Source organism: Telmatherina bonti, assembly GCF_933228915.1.
Source record: "Telmatherina bonti genome assembly, chromosome: 11".
In the NCBI taxonomy this organism is placed as follows: domain Eukaryota; kingdom Metazoa; phylum Chordata; class Actinopteri; order Atheriniformes; family Telmatherinidae; genus Telmatherina; species Telmatherina bonti.
Genome location: NC_136629.1, coordinates 13,129,631 through 13,149,838, shown reverse-complemented (window position 1 = coordinate 13,149,838; position 20,208 = coordinate 13,129,631). Strand labels below are relative to the sequence as shown.

Genomic DNA, 20,208 nt, shown 5'->3' with positions numbered 1-20,208 from the left:
CCAAAACCTCTGCATGACCTGGACTAACACTGCTGCTAAAGAACAGCAGCAGAACCTGAAAATAATAATTTAAAAAAAATCTCCAAAGCCACATCAGAACCAGCCTGGAAAGCTGGACGGAACTATAGTTCATCTGCAAGTCCTCGCTCAGGGCAAAGGAAAAGACATAGGGCGTCACGTGGCTGCACCCAGCGCGGGAAGTGGTACGCACGCAGCTGCAATCTGCGTTGGACCCTCGGTCGAACAAGAATGAAGATCTACTTCTGCGGCAGCATCCGAGGCGGCAGACAGGACGTTCACGTGTACCAGAGGATCGTGCACACGCTGCAGACCTACGGGAGCGTGCTGACCGAGCACGTGAGCAGCGCGGAGCTGAACGACAGCGGTCTCACACTCCCACACGCACACAAAAACTTTCATCAAATCTGTTTCGTCGACGTGACTATGATGTCACAGGTTATCGATGAGGCCGTTGATCAGACGCGTTCAGGGCCCTGTATGGATCAGGTTTTTATTTAGTCAGTTTCCAGATCGGGTTCTGATAGGTGCAGAGCAACCAGACCTGGTTCTGGCTCCGGTTGTAGTCCTGGTGCTGGTTCCTGTGCTACTCCTCAGGTCCGAACCGGGACACAAGTCAGGCCACATAATTCATGTATTGTGTGCATGTGCCCTAGCTCGCGCACGTGGACATGGACTAGCAGTCCAGAGTTTTCTCTTGTCGACCCTCTTCAACAGGTTCAGCATCATTTCACTGATCCAACTGCACAAATGATGTCATGTCAACATAGACATGATGTCATCATTTAATCAGCAACTCGTTTTGCTTTACTGTAGCAAATAAAACACAGCAGCTTTTATGACTAAAGTTACAGCATGAAGTGATCAACAACCTGTCACACCAGCATTTAACCTGGACCAATATATTGTCCCTCACTGGGTCAGTTTACAGCCGTTTCCAAGTTGGACAAGGACAGATGTGGACACAGGACAATGTACAGACCAGGCAGTCAGCGTTTCTAAATGTCCACATCAGTTGAATAAATACATGATATTAACTGATAGTTTATTTGTGATACCAGGAAATCACATTCAACACCTACTTTATATCCGAGTGTGGAACAACCAGTAGCTGCATGTTCCAGCCAACAGCAGAGTTTACATAACAGTAACAAACTGCAGAAAAACCAGAATGAAGTTTTGGCAGTAAGCAGTCATCACCGCTATTTTAAAAAAAAAAAAAAAGGGTCATGAAGAATCACATCATGTGATGTTTACACCATAGAAAGATGGACGGAGCCTCCGGCGGTTAAAAGTGAAGCCTATGCAGAAGTACATAAAACTGCAGTTCCCCTTCCATCCATTAGGGGCTGCAAAACAGCAAATCCCCATATACTCCCATTTTAAAAAGACCAACTTTACAGCAGAAATAAACATGTTTACAGCCTGGTACAAAAATCCATTTTCGGTTTAATAGGTCAGGTTTACCTTCATGACAACTGTGGGGGGAGTGAATTGTTTTCTAACTCGCCCATTTAAAAGTAATTTAATCTCGAAATTCTGCATATTTAGGGGCGTGTCCTTTTGATTGATATGTACTAGATCTCCTGCTTCAAGTCAGAAGAACGCCGGACAACCGTGGTTTTTAGCCGGTTAACAACGTGACTTAGCTTTAGCCCATTTACCTCCGTTAGCTGATTAACTCCTGTTATCTCTGGGTTAGCTCTTAGCTACAGAAAGCTCGGAGTTCGATCGATGTCAATCATCCACCATGACGCTCACAGCCCCCCTCTCAGCTCCACCTCTTTGCCCATATTTGTATTTTTCTGGGCAAAACGACACACATGCCCCTGCCAAGATGGCAATGGTAGGAACCGCCCACCGAGCTTCAATTCAGTTCTTCAGAAACCTACGGGTAACGTCACGTAGACTACGTCCATCTCTATATACAGTCTATGGTTCCCACATAAATCTACAGGTCATGACCAACCATCTCACCTGTATCAGGTTTACCAGTTTGTTGCTGCTGCAGGTGGGACCAACCAGGAACCACCAGTGGTTACAAATTGCAGTTCCCCCTTTTTCACTCATACCTGCAAAATAGAGCAAATCATCAGACTCCCATGTTAAACGACCAACTTAACAGCTGAAATAAACATGTTTACAACTTGCTAGAACAATCCATTTTAGGTTAAGTTTACCTTACAGATAACTAATTGGGGGGGGCAGTGATTTTTTTTTATAACTCATATGTTTAGATGTTATTTAATCTGGAAATTTGGCATAAGTACCTGTTTCCTGATGGCAAGAAGGCAGCGTTTAACACAACCATGGTCTTTAACTGGCTAACAGCTCGTCTTATCTTTAGCCCGCCTGCCTCCATTAGCTGGTTAGCTCCCATTAGCTCAGATCAGAAATGGCCTATTGGTGACAACTGAAGCAGAACCAGGCTAGCCAATAAGTCGCACTGATGTTGAACAGGCAGGCCAGTCAACCCCTTCAGGTCTGGGAGCTGTCCTGCTCCTCTCATGGTTCAGTCCAGGCCTGCTAGTCCTGCTCTTGATCCTGATTCTGGTGTCAAACAATGTGGTTTCCAGATGCTCCAGAAAAGAAGAAATAAAATTTGTCTGCCCCTCATTAATAGTCAGATATTGATCAGGTGAAGCATGACATGCTGATTGGTCAAGTGTCTGTGTGATGTCACTGACTTGCTCATATTGGACAGGAGAAAACGGCACAGTAGAGGGAGACAGAGACATCCATGACCGGGACATCGACTGGCTGCGACAGTCTGATGGTGAGAAACGATCAATTGATGGATTATTGATGACAGTCTGCAGCTCTGACCTCTGATCTATGTGCCTCAGTGGTCGTTGCCGAAGTGACGCAGCCGTCTCTGGGCGTCGGCTACGAGCTGGGTCGAGGTATTGACATGAAGAAGAAGATCCTGTGTCTGTTCAGACCGTCGTCAGGACGCCGTGAGGGCACTTCCTGTTTATATCATCATAACACAAGGACGACGTGAGCCGACTGACTTCCTGTTTCCGCCTGCAGGGCTGTCGGCCATGATCCAAGGAGCCGCGGATGGCGAGCAGTTTGTGGTGACGGACTACAGCGAGGACGAGGTGGAGAAGGTTCTGGAACGTTTCTTCACCAGCATGAAGCAGAGCTGAGCCGACCAATTAGAGAGCTGCACCTGCTCTTCACCTGAGCGATAAAGATGATGAAACGTTATCATGTTTTTATTTCATTCAAATAAACGCTTGTTCAGAAACATGTAAAATGTAAATAAAACCATTTATTTGGACTCTGGACTTCAGGACTGGTTCTACGTAAACTCAACTTCATTCTGAGCTCTGCTGAAAAAAACGTTGCTTCTTCTGAAACCTCTCAGAGAAGAAAAATCTTGAATGATCGGATGTTCAGTATGTCCTGCTGCACCTGAACGCAGCATTGCTTTAATATCAGAGTACCTCAATATGAATCCAGTTTACTAGAGGAGGTTTTTCTCTGGTTCTGGTTTTGGTCCTGGTCCTGCTTCTGTTTCAGGACCTCAGATCTCCAGCAGGTGGCAGCGGAGCTCCACAATCCTGCATGTGGAAACAACCCTCAGGTTGCTGGTAAACCTGATAAACTGAAACCAGGAATCTCAGAGCTTCACGTCTTCCTTGGAGGTTCACCGGAAACGAGAAGGTCCATGGAGATGAGGTTCTGATGTTCTTCTAACATCCCTCTGTGTTCCTCCAGCAGAACCAGGACCAGCAGGAAGCAGCTCTGTTCAACAGCACCAACATTATGCCTTTTCTGTTCTCTGTAGTCCAGATCCGTTCCTGGAGATCCGCCATCCAGCAGGTTTTAGATGCATTTCTTCTCCAACACACCCGAACCAGATGAAAGCCTGGTTTTTGTGTCTTTGTGGATGTTGGATGACATGATATTGGAATCAGACATGTGATCCCGGTGTGTTGAAGGGATCCATCTAAAACCTGCAGGGTTGTGGATCTCCAGGACTGGACCGGGACATCATTGCGGTTGTGCTGTTACATTGAACAGTTGCATTACCAAATAATTTCTTAACATTTTTTTCGTTTCCTTAATAAGTTCCGACACAAGCTTGGAGCCGAACGTCCTGAATGACGTCAACATGTCACAGTGTCAAACCATCCAAAGTTACGAAATATTTAACATTTTTTTAAATACATTATCAAAATAAAAACACATTTTTCGCCATCACAAGAAAAATTTAATTAACGAAAAACTTTCAGTTTCACACCTGTGGGCCAACAGGGACACGGGACAGCATATGAACCTAAGTGACATCTTAATCCACAGGGTTTAATATGATGTCGGCAACCTTTGAAGTTACAACAGGTTGAAACTTTCTGGGAAAACTTTCCACAAGGTTTAGGAGTGTTTATGAGAATTTTTGACCATTCTTCCAGAAGTAGATTAGTGAGGTCAGGCAATGATGATGAACAAAAAGACCTGGCTCGCAGTCTTCACTCTAATTTACCCCAAAGGTTTTCTGTCCTGTTGAAATCAGGACCCAGTGCAGGCCAGTCCAGTTCTTACACACCAAACTGGCTCATCATGTCTTTATGGACCCTGCTTTGTGTCCTGGTGTGCAGTCATAATGGAACAGGAAGGAACCCAAACTGTTCCCATAAATCTGGAACATGGAATTAGCCAAAGTCTCTTAGTGTACTGAAGCATTCATAGTTCCTTCACTGGAACTAAGAGGCCTGTTCACAGCTCATGAAGAACAACCCCACACCATAATCCCCCTCCATCAAACGTTATACTTGGCACAATGCAGTCAAACAGATACCGTTGTCCTGGCAACCATCAAACCCAAACTTGTCCATCAGATTACCAGATGAAGAAGCATGAGTCGTCACTCCAGAGACCACGTTTCCACTGCTCTAGGATCCAGTGATGGCAGGTTCCACGCCACTTCATCTGATGCTTTGAATTGCACTTGATGATGTTTGACTCTGATGCAGCACCTTGAAAACCAACCCCCAAGCTGTCTCGGCACTGTAATGCCAGATGAAGACCAGATGAAGTTTGGAGGTCTGTAAGGATTGAAAGTTGGTGACCTCTGCGCACCTCAACATTTGCTGACCTGCTCTGTCATTTTACATGGTGACCACTTCATGGCTGAGCTGCTGTTCTCAGTTGTTTCAGCTTCGTTATAAAACCGCTGACAGTTGACTGTGGAGGATTTAGGAGCAAAAAAAATTTTACAACTGGTTTTGTTGCACAGTTAGCATCCGATCACGGTACCACGGTGGAATTCACTGACCGTGAACCATTCTTTCACAAATGTTTGTAGAGACAGTCGTAGGTGCGGGATTTTATACTTGTCTGGTCTTGGAAGTGACCAGAACCCTTAAATTCAATTATTTAGGTGGGTGAGTGAATATTTTTGACAATATAATGTGGAAATATTACTATTTTCCATGAGAAGCTCAGTTGCTGTTCAGCTTCTCACCACTTGGTAGCGGTGATGTGTCAGCTTGATGTGTTGGAGCTACATTTATAAATATTAATTCTTTGAAACTAAACAAGAAATAAGGACAAACATAGCCCAAGCTCTCCAAACAATCAAACTAATTAGGCCTGCTTTTGTGGCAAAGCCGAGAGATGTGTGTTAGGTAAAGCTAGTTAACTTCAGCTAACGTCAGCCAACTTTAGCTGTCACTAGCTAATTTAAGCTAACTCTATCCATCACTGAAGCTCTCATGCCGCATGTAGAAACAAGAAGGACCATAGACTTTATAGCAAATGAACAGATGCAAGAAATGCCCGTAATGTCTAGCAACTCTTAAAAAAAGAAAAAAAAAAAAAACTAAAAAGTTTAAAATTTGTATTTAAGTATCTAAATATGATTTAGTTTCATTTGAATCTATACTGCTCAAAAAATAAAGGGAACACTAAAGTAACACCTTGTAGATCTGAATGAATGAAATATTTTGATTAAATACTTTGTTTTTTCCATAGTTGAATGTGCTGACAACAAAATCACACAAAAATGATCAATGAAAATCAAATGTATCAACCCACGGAGGTCTGGATTTGGAGTTATACTCATAATTGAAGTGGATAAACACACTACAGGCTGATCCAACTTTGATGTAATGTCCTTTAAACAAGTCAAAATGAGGCTCAGTAGTGTGTGTGGCCTCCACGTGCCTGTATGACCCCCCTACAACGCCTGGGCATGCTCCTATTGAGGCGGCATCCGCCTAATCCTGGACAGTCTGTGGTGCAACTTGGCGTTGGTGGATGGAGCAAGACATGATGTCCCAGATGTGCTTAATTGGATTCAGGTCTGGGGAACGGGCGGCCAGCCCATAACATCAATGCCTTTGTGTTGCAGGAACTGCTGACACACTCCAGTCACATGAGGTCTAGCATTGTCTTGCATTAGGAGGAACCCAGGGCCAACCGCACCAGCATATGGTCCCACAAGGGGTCTGAGGCTCTCATGGAGGTCTGTGCGGCCCTCCAAAGAAATGCTACCTCACACCATCACTGACCCACTGCCAAACTGGTCATGCTGGAGGATGTTGCAGGCAGCAACGTTCTCCACGGCATCTCCAGACTCTGTCATGTCTGTCACATGTGGTCAGTGTGAACCTGCTTTCTTCCGTGAATAGCACAGTGGCGAATTTGCCAATCTTGGTGTTCTTTGGCAAATGCCAAATGTTCTGCACGGTGTTGGGCTGTAAGAACAACCCCCACCTGTGGATGTTGAGCCCTCATACCACCCTCATGGAGTCTGTTTGAGCAGACACATGCACGTTTGTGGCCTGCTGGAGCTCATTCTGCAGGGCTCTGGCAGTGCTCCTCCTGTTCCTCCTTGCACAAAGGAGGTGGTAGTGGTCCTGCTGCTGGGTTGTTGCCCTCCTCCACGTCTCCTGATGTACTGTATGTCTCCTGGTAGCGCCTCCATGGTCTGGACACTACGCTGACAGACACAGCAAACCTTCTTGCCACAGCTGGCATTGATGTGCCATCCTGGATGAGCTGCACTACCCGAGCCTCTTGTGTGGATTGCAGACTCCGTCTCATGCGACCACTAGAGTGAAAGCACCACCAGCATGCAAAAGCGACCAATACATCAGCCAGAAAGCATCGGAACTGAGAAGTGGTCTGTGGTCACCACCTGCAGAACCACTCTTTTATTGAGTGTGTCTTGCCAATTGCCTATAATTTCCACCTGTATTTTATATTTTATATATATTTTGTAATAGTGATTATACTAATCAAGTTTTGATACACATTCATCTGTTTTTTTTCTAGGTTCCTCCATTATTTCCTGTACTAAAATCTAATATTTAGTATAGTTTTTTGTGTTTATAAATCCAACTTGAGCCTTTAAACTTGTTTTTGTAGCTTGATTTAGTTCCATGAATTGCCAGCCTATTTGCAGTTATGCTGTCCGTACAGTTACATATACATCTGATATATAAATGTCTATTTGTCATGTCACAATGGACAAACTTTTAGCTTATCAAACGGCAAGTGGACTTATAGTTATTGTGTACACATCAAAATCAGTGAGATCAATTAAATGGAGGCATACCAAGGGGACAGTGGATGGTGGACCACAGTGATCATAGTTCCTGAAGGACCCTGTCAGATGTTTAACTGAGCTAAACCATACCGGTACAGGTGTGGGAGTGTATCCTGTCATGCACCAGGACCTTATTGAAAGGAAATTAAGAGGAAGCAAAACTACAGGTAAAATATTTTATTTGTTTTAAAATATACATTGTTTACAAAATAAAGTCAGAGTTCTAACAGTCAGAGATTTCTCCCCAACAGGAAGTCAAACGAAGAAACACCCGCCCCCAGGTCAGCCCTGAAATACCTGGGCCCAGGTGAGAGGTCAGCAACCTCAGACACAGCACCTGTGGGTGACGAGTGGGGAAGGGGTGTGGGGCTACAATCACCTGGATGTCAGGTGGAGACATCCAGCTGGATAAAACAAATGTCTCTTCCAGTATGTGGAGCAAATTGTTGGGGAAGAGAAACCTGAACACTGTGACATACGTTTGTGACAACAGTGATCACACGACAGATTAAAAATACAAAGTTTCCAGATGAAAAAAAACAACTAACTTTTGTCATATTCTGAAGCTTCACCAGTTGGACCAGAACCAGACCTGATCAGACCTGGATCAGACCAGAACCAGTTCAGAAAGAGCAGTGGTGCACGCTGGGACACTAATGTTGGACATTATCTTGTACGTCTTGAACATCCAAGATTAAACCAGTCAATGACAAGATGTCACTGAGAGGAAAAGAAGGAATATGAATGATAAAAGAGGAGTAATGGAAACAGAATGAAGAACAGAAGGAGGAGATCTTGACATCTATTAAACTCAAGAAGAATCATTAAAGATGCAGGATGTGAAGTCTATTTATACCAACTGAATATGTATGTCTCTCTCTCTCTCTCTCTCTCTCTCTCTCTCTCTCTCTCTCTCTCTCTCTCTCTCTCTCTCTCTCACACACTCACACACTCACACACACACACACACACACACACACACACACACACACACACACACACACACACACACACACACACACACACACACACACACACACACACACACACACACACACACACACACACACACACACACACACACACACAACATCTGATGACTGACATGAAATATTTAACACATGTTCTGGTCTTTGTTCCTGTGTAAGAACTCAAGTTTAAACGAGGATCTGGTTCTCACAGCTCAGTTTTGTCCCTCAAAAAAAGGAAGAAACAGAATGACTTTACATATGTATGCTGTCCTCATATTGTAGGACAATGATGCTGGGCCTTAAAAGCCAAAAAACAACAAAAAGAAAAACAAAAACTAAAAACACACACACACACACACACACAGAAACACAGACTGTATCAGTGAGATGGAACAATGTGAATAATTTAACATCCAATGAGGAGAAGGAATAGTGTGTTTAGGTGTCAGTGTTGACTAAGCTGCTGAGAAACAGACATTTAAGCAGTTAAAATGAGCAGTCAGTGGTTTTTCCTGCAGTAAAAGTGCACCTGGATGCACCCTTTTGTCCAGGTTTTATTGTTAAAAGCTAGTTTCCTGTTTCCCATCATGCACCCTGTCAGCCGTCCTCTCAGAGCTAAAACCAGACGGCTGGACCAGTTCTATTTCTGGATGAAGCTTCAGCAATCCAAGATCAAGAACAAGATCATAAATATAAATAACCTCATTTTTGTTCTATTTTCTTTAAACAAATCAGTTGATTAAACAATGAAAAGCTCCAAACATCTTGTTAATCGATAAGTTTATATAAAATGAAGGTGAAATATATTGTTACTTTTTGCGGTAACACAAATGTAAATGTTGGTTTTCTGGACCGAAATCAGATGACTGAAAAAAGTGATTAGTGACAAATTAGTAAAAAACATAAGACAATCAATAAAATCATTCATTGCAGCTTTAGTCTAACATTCAGTGATTAATAATTAATACTTTCAGCTTGCAGAGATCAAAGCCGCTTGAAACCCGGCTGCTGATCTGTACCCGCCCGCCGATCGGAACAAGGTCACAGATCAGAACACGATCGAAACCTGGTCACCAATAAGAACCAGACCTAAAATCGCCGCCGATCGGAACCCGGCAGCTGGTCAGAACTAGATTGGAGACCAGATAGCCGATTGGAACTCTGCAGATTTATGTGAGAACACTGAGAAAAGAAGTGTCGGATCAATCAATAGAGGATCAATCACGGGTGATCGGTGAGTCACAATCGAAGCTGTGAGGAGGCAGCGAGTAGACATTCGATCTGGAAAATTAGAAAAGAACGGAGTGAGTGGCACCGTATGGCAGCTCAGAGGTGCCAAAAACAGACCCGCTGTTCCTCCACTCCACCAGGGGGTGCTGCAGGTGGGTGGAGTCAAAGGCCCCGCCCTTTTAATTTATTACATCAGATTAATAATGGTTCTGTTTCTGGCACCAACAGGCTTCCATACAGCAAACAAATACAAACAACAAAACAAATCAATTACAATCCAAACAAAAAACTTATTTCTGGATCAAAACTCACAACAAAAAGAAAAACCAAAACAACAAAAGGTTGATGGTTACATTCCAGGTGTGAGGTGTGGAGAAGCTCTGCTGCCCCCAGCCATGCCCCTCCTCCCCAAGTACAGTCACAGACAGGGGAGGGGCAAGTCAGAGTCAAAGGTCATACATCAGTTGACCAACCAGCTGAATAATGTCACATGACAAGAAATGATTAGACATCAAAAGGACAAGTCTGACCTTGAGCAGGTCCGGCGTCATACTCACGACCTCAGACGGGAAGTGAGAGGCACTAAGAGTCTGAGTGTGTGTGCATGTTAATCCAGGTGTGTCTTATCTGGACACATCAAAGCATTTCTGAAGTCTTTAGTTTGTCTAACACACGCACGCACGCACGCACACAGGACCAGTACCTGACATTGATCTTGATTCTGATTGTCCATCAATTCATTTACTAGTTGTCTCAATCCAGAATACAGTCCTGTCTTGCCGAGGATTGGGCTTGTAGTCTACTGTCCGGTGGTAGTGGCAGAATGGATTCTGATGTGTTTATAGATCATATTTCTCCACATTTTCATGCTGTACCTATTTTAAAATAAGCTAGCATCCTGACTAGCCACCTGTTTAATTTAAACTGGATCATGTCGTGCTAACATTGATTAACAGATACAAAATATATCCTCTCCACTTTATCCCAAATCTTATCTATTGCTAGCATAAAACTCGATTAGCACTACTACATAGTTTTATTCTAACATTATATTAGTAGTTGTACCTGCACAGGGACAATATCTCTAAAGTAAATGAGCAGAAATAGATGTTGTACAGGAGAATGAATCATAAAACTAAAATTTACTTTAAGATTTTTTACTTCACAAATAAAAAATTAAAAAAGCACGACAATATCGCTAAAACATCCTCACACTAATTCTGTCTTATAAATGTATTAAACTAATTTTAAAGCCATTAAAGTTGATGTTTTTAATGAAAAAGTGCCTCTTTTTAAAAGTTGGACATTAAAGATTAATTTTATCTTTTGCAACAGAGACACGTGTGATCTGTTTTATAGAGATTTTTTCTGATTCAGGAAACGCCAAACATGAAATAAATCATCTCATAAAGTAAAGTTATGGGCTGCGAACATTTGTATAAAACTCCTAGTGGGAAAACAAATATATTTACACATAAAACACTGCTAAAATACTGTTTATAATGATCTCTAAACAACTGCTGTTGGGCTGCAATGTCACCCCTCCCCCACAGTACTACAGGCACCAATTGCACATAAGTGACATTTGTTAGCTACCAGCATCCACTGGACTTATGTTGATAGTGATGATATTTGAGGCATTGTGGTCATTTTCTGTTGCTACAGGATGAGACTGATTGTCCATAAATGCTGGACGCAGAAGACAGATATGCAGACAAATGAACAGTTTTGTCCATTTGCTGCGCCTGGTCTGTTTGCGAGGAGCTTAGCTATCGTTACTTGAAACAAAAAAACAGAGCAATGCCACCAGAGGGTAATGCTGACTGTATAGCAGACACCACCCAAAAAAAAGGAACAAACCAAAGAAGAAAAGGAACGGAAGAAGATGACACCACCAAATAAAAAGCACCTGGAGAAGAAGTTAACAACAAACTCATTGGGGCTTACTTCTTCTGGTGGTTTTGGACAGTTGTAAACATCTTTATAGTGTTGTATTCCCACCACAAACCAGTTTCAGAGCATGGAAGTACACTCTGAACTTCATACTACCTACTCGTAGATGAACTGACTTATTTCCATAGCAACATAAAAGGCGCATGGAAGTGATAGAATGAAGACGTAGGGCACTTTTTGAAATGGATGTGCACATTTACAAACTTAAGACAATCAAATTTAACCATTACATTCTTTGAGAGAAGAACTTAAATTTCATATTTAACGTAAAACTTGGTCTGTGGCAGGCCAGGTGAGTACACAGTGGTGTTTGTGTCTTTTTATAAAACACTACGTGTTTACATGTTCCTACATTCTGTCCTTCTCCACCAGCTGTTTATTAAAACTTCATCCTGCAACAACTTTTCAGCTTTTCCACATTAATCCCGCCCATCTCAAATATCCAACCACATAGTACTTCTGAGCCCCACGAGAAGAAAGTTCTGCTTGGCTGATACGTTGAGAACAACTCTTAAGATGTCCCAGACCATGTCCAAAAGGACAATTACTTTGTCCTGAAGTAGAAAGTTGTGGCTACTGGCAGAAGATGGAACAGGGTTTAGTTTTAGATCATGTGACGACAGTCACATCTAGTCTTCAGCTGCTCATCTGTTAAAAGGTCTTGAATTAAGTTTGGTAGAAAGACTTAATTTATTCAAGTCAAAGGTCATAAAACCAAACCAGTTACTGAAATACAGTGGCTTGCTGGGAATCAGCTTGTTCTCACTAGCTTGCTAGCTTCCATGTTGACTTACGTTTCTCTGTGCAGATGACCAGTAGAGGGATGTCAACTAGAAAAGCTGGAGAATTTGTGATTGTTAGAAGAAAAACTATATTTCTATAAAAATAAGTCTTAATGACTAATCTGAATTGATAAAAACAGATTCATCACCAGCTCCAAAATTTGCCACACGTTTTACTCACCCGCTTAAAAACCAATCATATTTCTGTAACCTGTACCAAATCATACACAGGAGGCTTAGATTTTCCATCCCATAAATGAAACTTTACGTCTTACCAACAGTCATATCGGCACGACCACCATCATCTCTACTGGTGAGTTGCTTTATAGTTTATGAAACAGGTCATTACAGCTAATGAGTGTTGGTAAATATTTAACTTTTCTAACAAGTCGGTTTCACAGTATTTGTGTTGACCATCAGCTTCACAAAGATTGCTTCAGATGAAAGAAATTGATTGGTTCCTGAATAGGTGAGAAAAATTAAGGGCAAACGTTTGTAAGATTTACACATAATTTCCAACTTTTAAAATCTTTTTTGCATTTTCCAGGTACAAATATTTTATCATTTTTACTGTGACTCGCAGTTAATCTAAACTTGTAGGTTTAATAAAAACAGAGGTCTGAAACTTCACTCCCTAATGATGTCACTGTGATGTGACTTCAAAGTTGCATATAATAGCTGCTGACGAAATAAAGAGGAGAGTTCAGGACGAATGACTGATGAAAAGCAGGATTACACCTGGAAATGCAGTTTGTCGCGAGATGGTTGAATTCTACAACTTCACCACTAGATGGCAGAAACTGACTTCAACGCTGCAACAATCGGATTGCACAGTTTTAAAGTCTCAGGTACAAACAATCAATCACCTGTTGGTCCTTCTGCTGTCCTACTTAGTCAAGTCTCCCGTCTACCTTCTACGTCTATTTTTACTGCACCTGCTCTCCCTCCAGCAGGGATGGAGTTATACCTGAGGATGAGGCGGGTTCTGTTCAGGTAGCAGTACCCGAGCTACTGATCAGTCACAGCAGTTCAGACCTGCTGGTCACCAGACTGATCGCTGCAATCGAGCAAGCTTCACCCATAGAAACAAGTTTTTCTATCATTTTAAATCTATCAGCTGACTTAATGTGATGAATGCCAGAACTGATCGGTCCACACACACACACACACACGCACGCACGCACGCACGCACGCACGCACACACACACACACACACACACACACACACACACACACAGGTCAGGCGGCAAACTCGGCAGCATACGGTAAAGTATGGCTATATCCTGGATGGGTGTGGCCTGTTTCCTGAATGAGAGACAGGCGCGTTGCCACGGGGACATCAGTCCAGAAGCGTGCCTTGCTCCTGGGCTCTGGTCAGGCTGTCTTTACGGTGCAGGTGATGCACGCCCATCCTCTTCGGGCTCTTTTGAGGTCGCTGGAGAGCGGCGGCATTGAGGGCGGGGTCAAAGTCCAGGAGGCGTGATGAGATGACAGGCAAGTTGCGAGGAAGAACGTCCCGCTCTTCGGCCGAGCTCTCCTCATCCTCATCATTCCCACTGGCTTCCACGGGACCGGTTGCCACGGTAAGAGCTGTGTCAGTGCTGCCACTGTCGTCCTCCAGGTTCATCAGCAGCGTCTCTCCCTCCTCTGCGGTGCGGTCCCCGCCGCTATACTGTCCCCTCCTGCTGGACCGCTGCTCTGTGTCTGTGTCGGTATCCAAACTAGAGCCACGGCTCGGCGTCCAGCTCCGTGCAGAAGAGCCCTCCTCGCCGTCCGAGTACGCCGCCCTGTGGTGGTCTGAAGATGAGGAGGCCCCCCCCCCTACCACCTGCCGCCTCCTCTGCAGATCCTGGACTGTCTGACTGCTAAAGGAGGTTCGGTGGACCAGTGAGTCCTCACAGGATGGTGCCATCTTCTCCACAAACATCCGCTGCCAGTTGGCCAGCAGGTCCTCCTCCGAGCTGCCGGAACTCGCCAGGACGCTGGGCGCCTGCAGGAGAGGGGGCAGAGCAACAACCTGTTCCATCACACAACATCAGGGTCAAAACACTAGGGACTCTGTACCAGAATCAGAACTAGAACTAGGTCTGAAGCTACATTTCAACCCAAAGAACCAACCAGGTACTGGTTCCCCTGCGTGGACAGGGAACCAGATCAGGTCCTGGTTCCACTACCTGAACCAGGAAACCAACGAGAGGTCTTGGTTCCACTGCAGGATTGTGAACCAGCCCAGGTCCTAGTTCCTGGATTGACCAGAAACCATACCAGGTCCCGATTCTACTGATTGACCAAGAACTCAGCCAGGCCCTGGTTCGAGGACAGAGAACGGTACATGCACCAGATCCTGGTTCAGGACTCAAACTTGGTCTAAATTAGCTCCCCCAGTTGTTCTGGTTCTGATTTCTTCAAACAGTTAAAATCTTTGGAAGCTTCACTGTACCTGTGGTGGGCTGCTGAATGGGCTGGACTGACTGGACAGCGGCTCGCTTGCGGCATCCCGCTGCGATGGTGGAGTTCTCTGGTTAGCGCCGCTCCCCCCACCAGAGGAAGAGGAGGGGGCTGGACTTGCTGGGGCCAGCCTCTCGTCATCATTCTGGACGAGGCTTAGAGAGATTGCCTGTCTGGTGGCGTAGGTACAGTTGGGCAGCGGCGAGTTTTTAGGGATCTTGACTTTGTCGTCAGATGAGAATTCAATCACTTTGCGTCCAGGGTACAGTGGGTGCGGCGGCAGCGGTGCCGGATACGGGTTAAGCTTCTCAAAGGACTGAGCTCCACCTGCTTCCTCGTCCATGCTGCTCTGACTACGGCATGAGCCATTCTGCTGCGATGCTTCCTGACTGCCGCCATTCTCTCGGGCTTCAGCACTGGCAGGACCAGTCATGTCCACGTGGACAAAGACGTCTTCCGCGACTGGCCGACCGCAGCTGCTGGACTGAGCCGAGTTCAGAACCAGTGGCTCGGGTTTCTCCAGCACGCGGGCAATGACAGAGGTCGGCACGACGTCGGCAGGCGTCAAACTGAGCGTGTCTGGATCCTGAGAGCCAGGGGCGGGGCCTCGCTCTGGGAGGCTGCTCTTCATGTGTTTGTTCAGCATGTCCTGAAGCTCCGACGGCAGCTGCAATACACACACACAAATTCCTGTCTGTCAGATGAGGAACAGATAACGCTGCAAAATGAGGACCGCCGTTTCTGCTACGCTAGTAACTGATCTCTGTTCACACCAGTTTAACCAGGACGCTTCCTCTGCAGGAGGAAACAAAGCTTGAACATTTAGTCATGAAACTTCATGGTTTGTTTGTAAGACTTCATCAGAACTTACTGTTTCCCCAAAGTAAATGACCTACCAAGTGATTTCCATCACGACGTCGCCATGAGCTCACATAAAGCACCTACTGAAATTTAAATTGGCTGTTTGGCAAAGCAATGTAGCACCTTTCAGATTTCACTCAGAATAAATTATTTCAGTGTTTGACCAATAGCCAATCTGAACTTTATTTTCCGCAGCTTGTCCTTAACTGTCTTAATCTGTGGAAAAACTATGGTGGTACTTTCAGATTCTTCTTCTTTAATAGTTACTGCAATGCATTTCCAACAGCTAGATAAATTAATATGTAATTCTACCTTGAGACTCACCAAGTCTTTTTTTTTTCCCTTTTTACTGTTGCAGCATTTCTTCTTCACTTTCTAAACCGTATTATTTGATTTTTTCCCCCTCTTTTAAGATTTATTGAAACAGTTTAACAGCATTTCTGCAAACATGACTGCTGGCTACTATGTTGGTTTTAAAGTCAACGTTTTGTTTTATTTTTCTTTCTGTTTAAGTCCACGGATTTGTTTGAAAATTTGAAAAAAAAAAAAAAAAAAAAATCCTATAAATGTCTTGAAAAATGAAAAACTAAACTAAAAATAATGACTGAACAAATGTCCCTACTATGCAAAAGTGTCCTCACTTCGCAGGTTGAAAACTTATAGTGGTCCTCACGATTATAGTAGTACAACAACTAACACACTCACACACGAAACATTATAGTATTTCCAGGAACGTGATGCTGAGTCTCTACAGAGTAATGGATTTAATGCAGCCATCAACACTAAGGATCAATCACACACACACACACACACACACACACACACACACTCACTCCTGATGCCATTAGTGTATCAGCTGCTTCCTCCATTGAACACACAGCTTCCTGTTGACCTCTGCAGCTGAAACGTCTGTAAACGCTAAAGTCAAATCTGCAGTCAGTATGTTCCCATGGTAACCACTTCATCTTTCTCTGATCTGAGCTCCAGCAAATGAGACAACACACACACACACACACACACAGACAAACAGAAGGACAGAAAGATGTATGGTTGGGTAAGATGGCAGACAGGAGGGTACTTACATCAGCAAACTTGTGGTTCCTGAAATGTGACTTGTTGCATTTGAGCAGCTGAACGGCCAGATTACAGTCCTGTCTGTAACGCTCCTGTAGAGAAACACACCTGTCAATCACCTGCCTCTACATGCTTGTTGAGCCAATCAGAAAGCAGGACAACAGTCACATGACCTTGATCACAGATCAGTTGGACCATCATGATCTTTCCAACCAACCACTGCAATAAAACCAGAACCATAGTTCAGCTCAGACCCAAAGAGACTACAGCCTGACAGACAAAACTCAGGGCAAACGATCCTGAGCTCCATTCAAACCAGACTATTTTAATAGTCAACTAGTCACCGTCTAATGAAATGATTAGTCGAGTAATCGGACATTTTTTTTTTTTTTTTAAATTTAGTATGAGGTTGCTTTAATCATGTGGCAAATAATAAACACAAGAAAGATGGGTACTTCAATAAAAATCTTTTAATCAACTTTGCTGCTGAAAGGAATAAAAATGTCCTGTATTGTAAAACCACCTGACAGGAACAGAGCTCAGTCAATATAGACATAAATTCAAAAATAAATAAATGTACATTTTTAAAGGACAGGTAATTTAAATAAATAAAATAAAAAATAAGCTTTTTTGTTTTTTTTTAACTCTAAACCAAGGGCAGGCACATTAAAACAGTAAATAAAACAGCATTTCTGTTAAGTTCATTCAGTGGTCAACTGCAGTTTTGCAACAGAACTTTATAATTTCATTAATCTGAAATATAACTGTTTTAATGACATTTATAGGTGAAAATAAATTATTTCAGAGTTGTACAAACAAATTCAATGAAAAGAGCGGCCTCATATAGCAGATCAGCATCTCCAAGACTGACTGTGTGAGGGCAATGTCCTGTTGCAGGGTGCACGTCTGCTTGCTCTGCAGAAAGTGGTCCAGGGTAGCCCTCTTCTTCAGACTGCATGGATTTAATTTAAAATACTCTAGTGACACACAGTCAGTCAAACAATACGTTTACTTTTTAATGTCTCAGTCTGCTAGTTAGGGTAGAAGGTAATCTTACTGAGGCGAGTCAGACTCCTTTTCATATAAATGCCCGGGGTGCTTCCTCTTTAAATGCTAATGCATCACCAACGTGCTGCCATGATAAGTAAGGTCTGCTTTGCAAACTTGCAGATCTTTTTGTTTGCCTTATCCAGGTTTCAAGGATCCAAACTTGAGCTCCTCAGATTCCTCAGATTCAGGCCTAAAACGGCTCTGCAGTCATGTTTAGTGGGCTCATGTTTAAGCTGATTTTGCAGTCAGGTTCAGGGATTCAGGTCTGAGCCGGTTTTGTAGGTGGTAATAAGTCTGAGCTGGTTTTGCGGTGTTCAGGTCCAGATTGCAGTTCAGATAACATGGTTCTGGGTTTTCAGTAGTTTTTAACAAATTAAACAAAATGCTGCAGAAAATAAGTTTGGTTTTGTTAGACTAATGTCTGAAGGTGGAACACAGGTTAGCTGACCTGAATGTGAGTAGTGTGTGTCAGTTCTTACATTAAGCTCCTCCAGACGGTCAATAGTGTTTTTAGCGTCCAGCAGTTTGTTGGTGAGCTCCACGATCTCCTGGTCCATCGTCTTTTTGTCCCTCTCCACCTTTCGAAGCTGCAGGCGGTGCATAAACATCACATTAGAGTAGTGAATGTCCGTCACAGCTGAGGCTGCCAATTCGGAGCCTGAGCTGATAGGAGGCGGGACTTCAGGTCACATTCAGATCATGTGGGAACAGATTCATTCTGGTTAAAATCCCATCATCCTCAATACTTCCCTCCTGCTGGTTGCAACCAGTATACAGTTTTCCCAGATCATTTGAATGCTGCATTAGTTGGCAGCACTGCGGGGATGCATTATGGGATGCAGCGGAGCGGCTGTAACAAGATCAATCAAATCTGATGGGATCTTGATCGAAGCGTTAAAGCTAAAATCTAATCAATAAACAACTTTCTGCAGAAGCGACAGAAGCCAAAGCTAGTGGTGGCCATGTTTTCTTCATCATGACCGCTCCTCATCAGATCAGGAAACTCCGCTGCAGTTAACGACACCTCAGAGTAAATCTGCATGTCAGGTTCTTTTCAAGTTCCTATGAAACATTTCAATTCCAATATGTCAGCTGCTTGGCTACAACAAACCCAATCTACGGTCATGAAGTAACTCAGATCCACAAAAGAAGACCACTAAGACCATGGACTCCCACATAAGCAGCTAATGTTAAGAATGTTGGCTCCAACCATAGCAGCTAACGCTAAGGCTGTGTCTGTCCTCACCTTAGTTGCCAATACTAATATCATGGACTCCCACATTAACAGTTAATGGTTGAGCAGACAATAGTAAGCCATGGAGCCACACATCAGCAGCTAACACCAAGACTATGGGCTCCCCCCATTAACAGCTAATGCTAAGACTGCGGGGTCCCTCATGAGAAGCTAATGCTTAGATTGTGGGCTCCAATGTTTACAGCTAACGTGTAGACCGAAGGCTCCCACATTACCAGTCTACCCTAAGCCTGCAAGCTCCCAAATCAGCAACTAAGACCAAGACGTGGACTCCCATGTTAGCTGCTAATGGTAAGGCTGTGGGCTCCCACATTAGCGGCTAACTACAAGACCGTCTGTGCTATCACCTTTGTTGTTAATACTTGGACAATGGACTCCCATATTAACAGTTAACGGCAAGACTGAAGGTTACCATATGAGCAGCTAATGCATAGAACATTGGGTCTTACATTGCCAGCTGATGCCAAAACTGCAGGCTTCCACTTGAGGAGCCAAAACTAATGCCATGAAGTCCAACATTAATAGCTAATGCTAAAAATCTGGGCTCCCACCGTAACAGCTAAAGCTAACACCATGACCAAAGGCTTTCCAATGTTCAAAGACCAAACATTTAGAAAGTAACAGGAAGTTTAAGCACTACGTCTCTGTATTCATACAGAGTAAAATGTGGCCTTAGATCCACACATTATAACCAATTACTACAAGTTATCGGATTGCGATAGTCACGTAAACAAGCCAAGTGACATACAATTCGAATAAGCAGCAACCTGACTGTTCAGACTGAAGTTGTTCGGATATTCTAACAGTCATAAATCCTGATGTTGTCCGGAAAACCTAATGCATTGTTTATCCAGATTTATTGCCAAGTCTTAAATCAAAACACTAACATCTTTGATAAGAACTTTAAAGTCCAAGTCTTGCGTGCTGATTCTGAGCAGAAGCTTGCAAGACACTACAGAGCACTTTGGTCCCAAAAACCTCCTGAACTAATGATCCACCCAAGTC

The 20,208-nt window shown here is 43.6% G+C and overlaps 2 protein-coding genes across 3 annotated transcripts in view; one reads left to right on the top strand and one right to left on the bottom strand.

Annotated features, from left to right (window-relative positions):
- Window positions 1–228: 228 nt before the first annotated feature.
- On the top strand, window positions 229–3,170 carry dnph1 (2'-deoxynucleoside 5'-phosphate N-hydrolase 1; the record flags this gene model as incomplete). The annotated part of the gene is made up of 4 exons (XM_079249257.1): window positions 229–385; window positions 2,723–2,794; window positions 2,865–2,975; window positions 3,052–3,170. Exons 1-4 carry the CDS (start codon window positions 250–252, stop codon window positions 3,168–3,170), a joined length of 438 nt encoding a protein of 145 aa, XP_079105383.1. The 5' UTR covers window positions 229–249.
- Window positions 3,171–7,752: 4,582 nt separating this feature from the next.
- The window catches only part of tjap1 (tight junction associated protein 1 (peripheral)), a 33,286-nt gene continuing 20,830 nt past the window's right edge, over window positions 7,753–20,208 (bottom strand). For both annotated transcript variants that reach the window (XM_079249021.1, XM_079249022.1), the window contains 4 exons: window positions 18,428–18,535; window positions 16,907–16,990; window positions 14,956–15,630; window positions 7,753–14,505 (listed from right to left, as the gene is read on the bottom strand). In XM_079249021.1, the coding sequence (XP_079105147.1) occupies window positions 13,855–14,505; window positions 14,956–15,630; window positions 16,907–16,990; window positions 18,428–18,535 (1,518 nt within the window). In that variant the 3' untranslated portion in view covers window positions 7,753–13,854. The remainder of the gene's footprint in view (window positions 14,506–14,955; window positions 15,631–16,906; window positions 16,991–18,427; window positions 18,536–20,208) is intronic.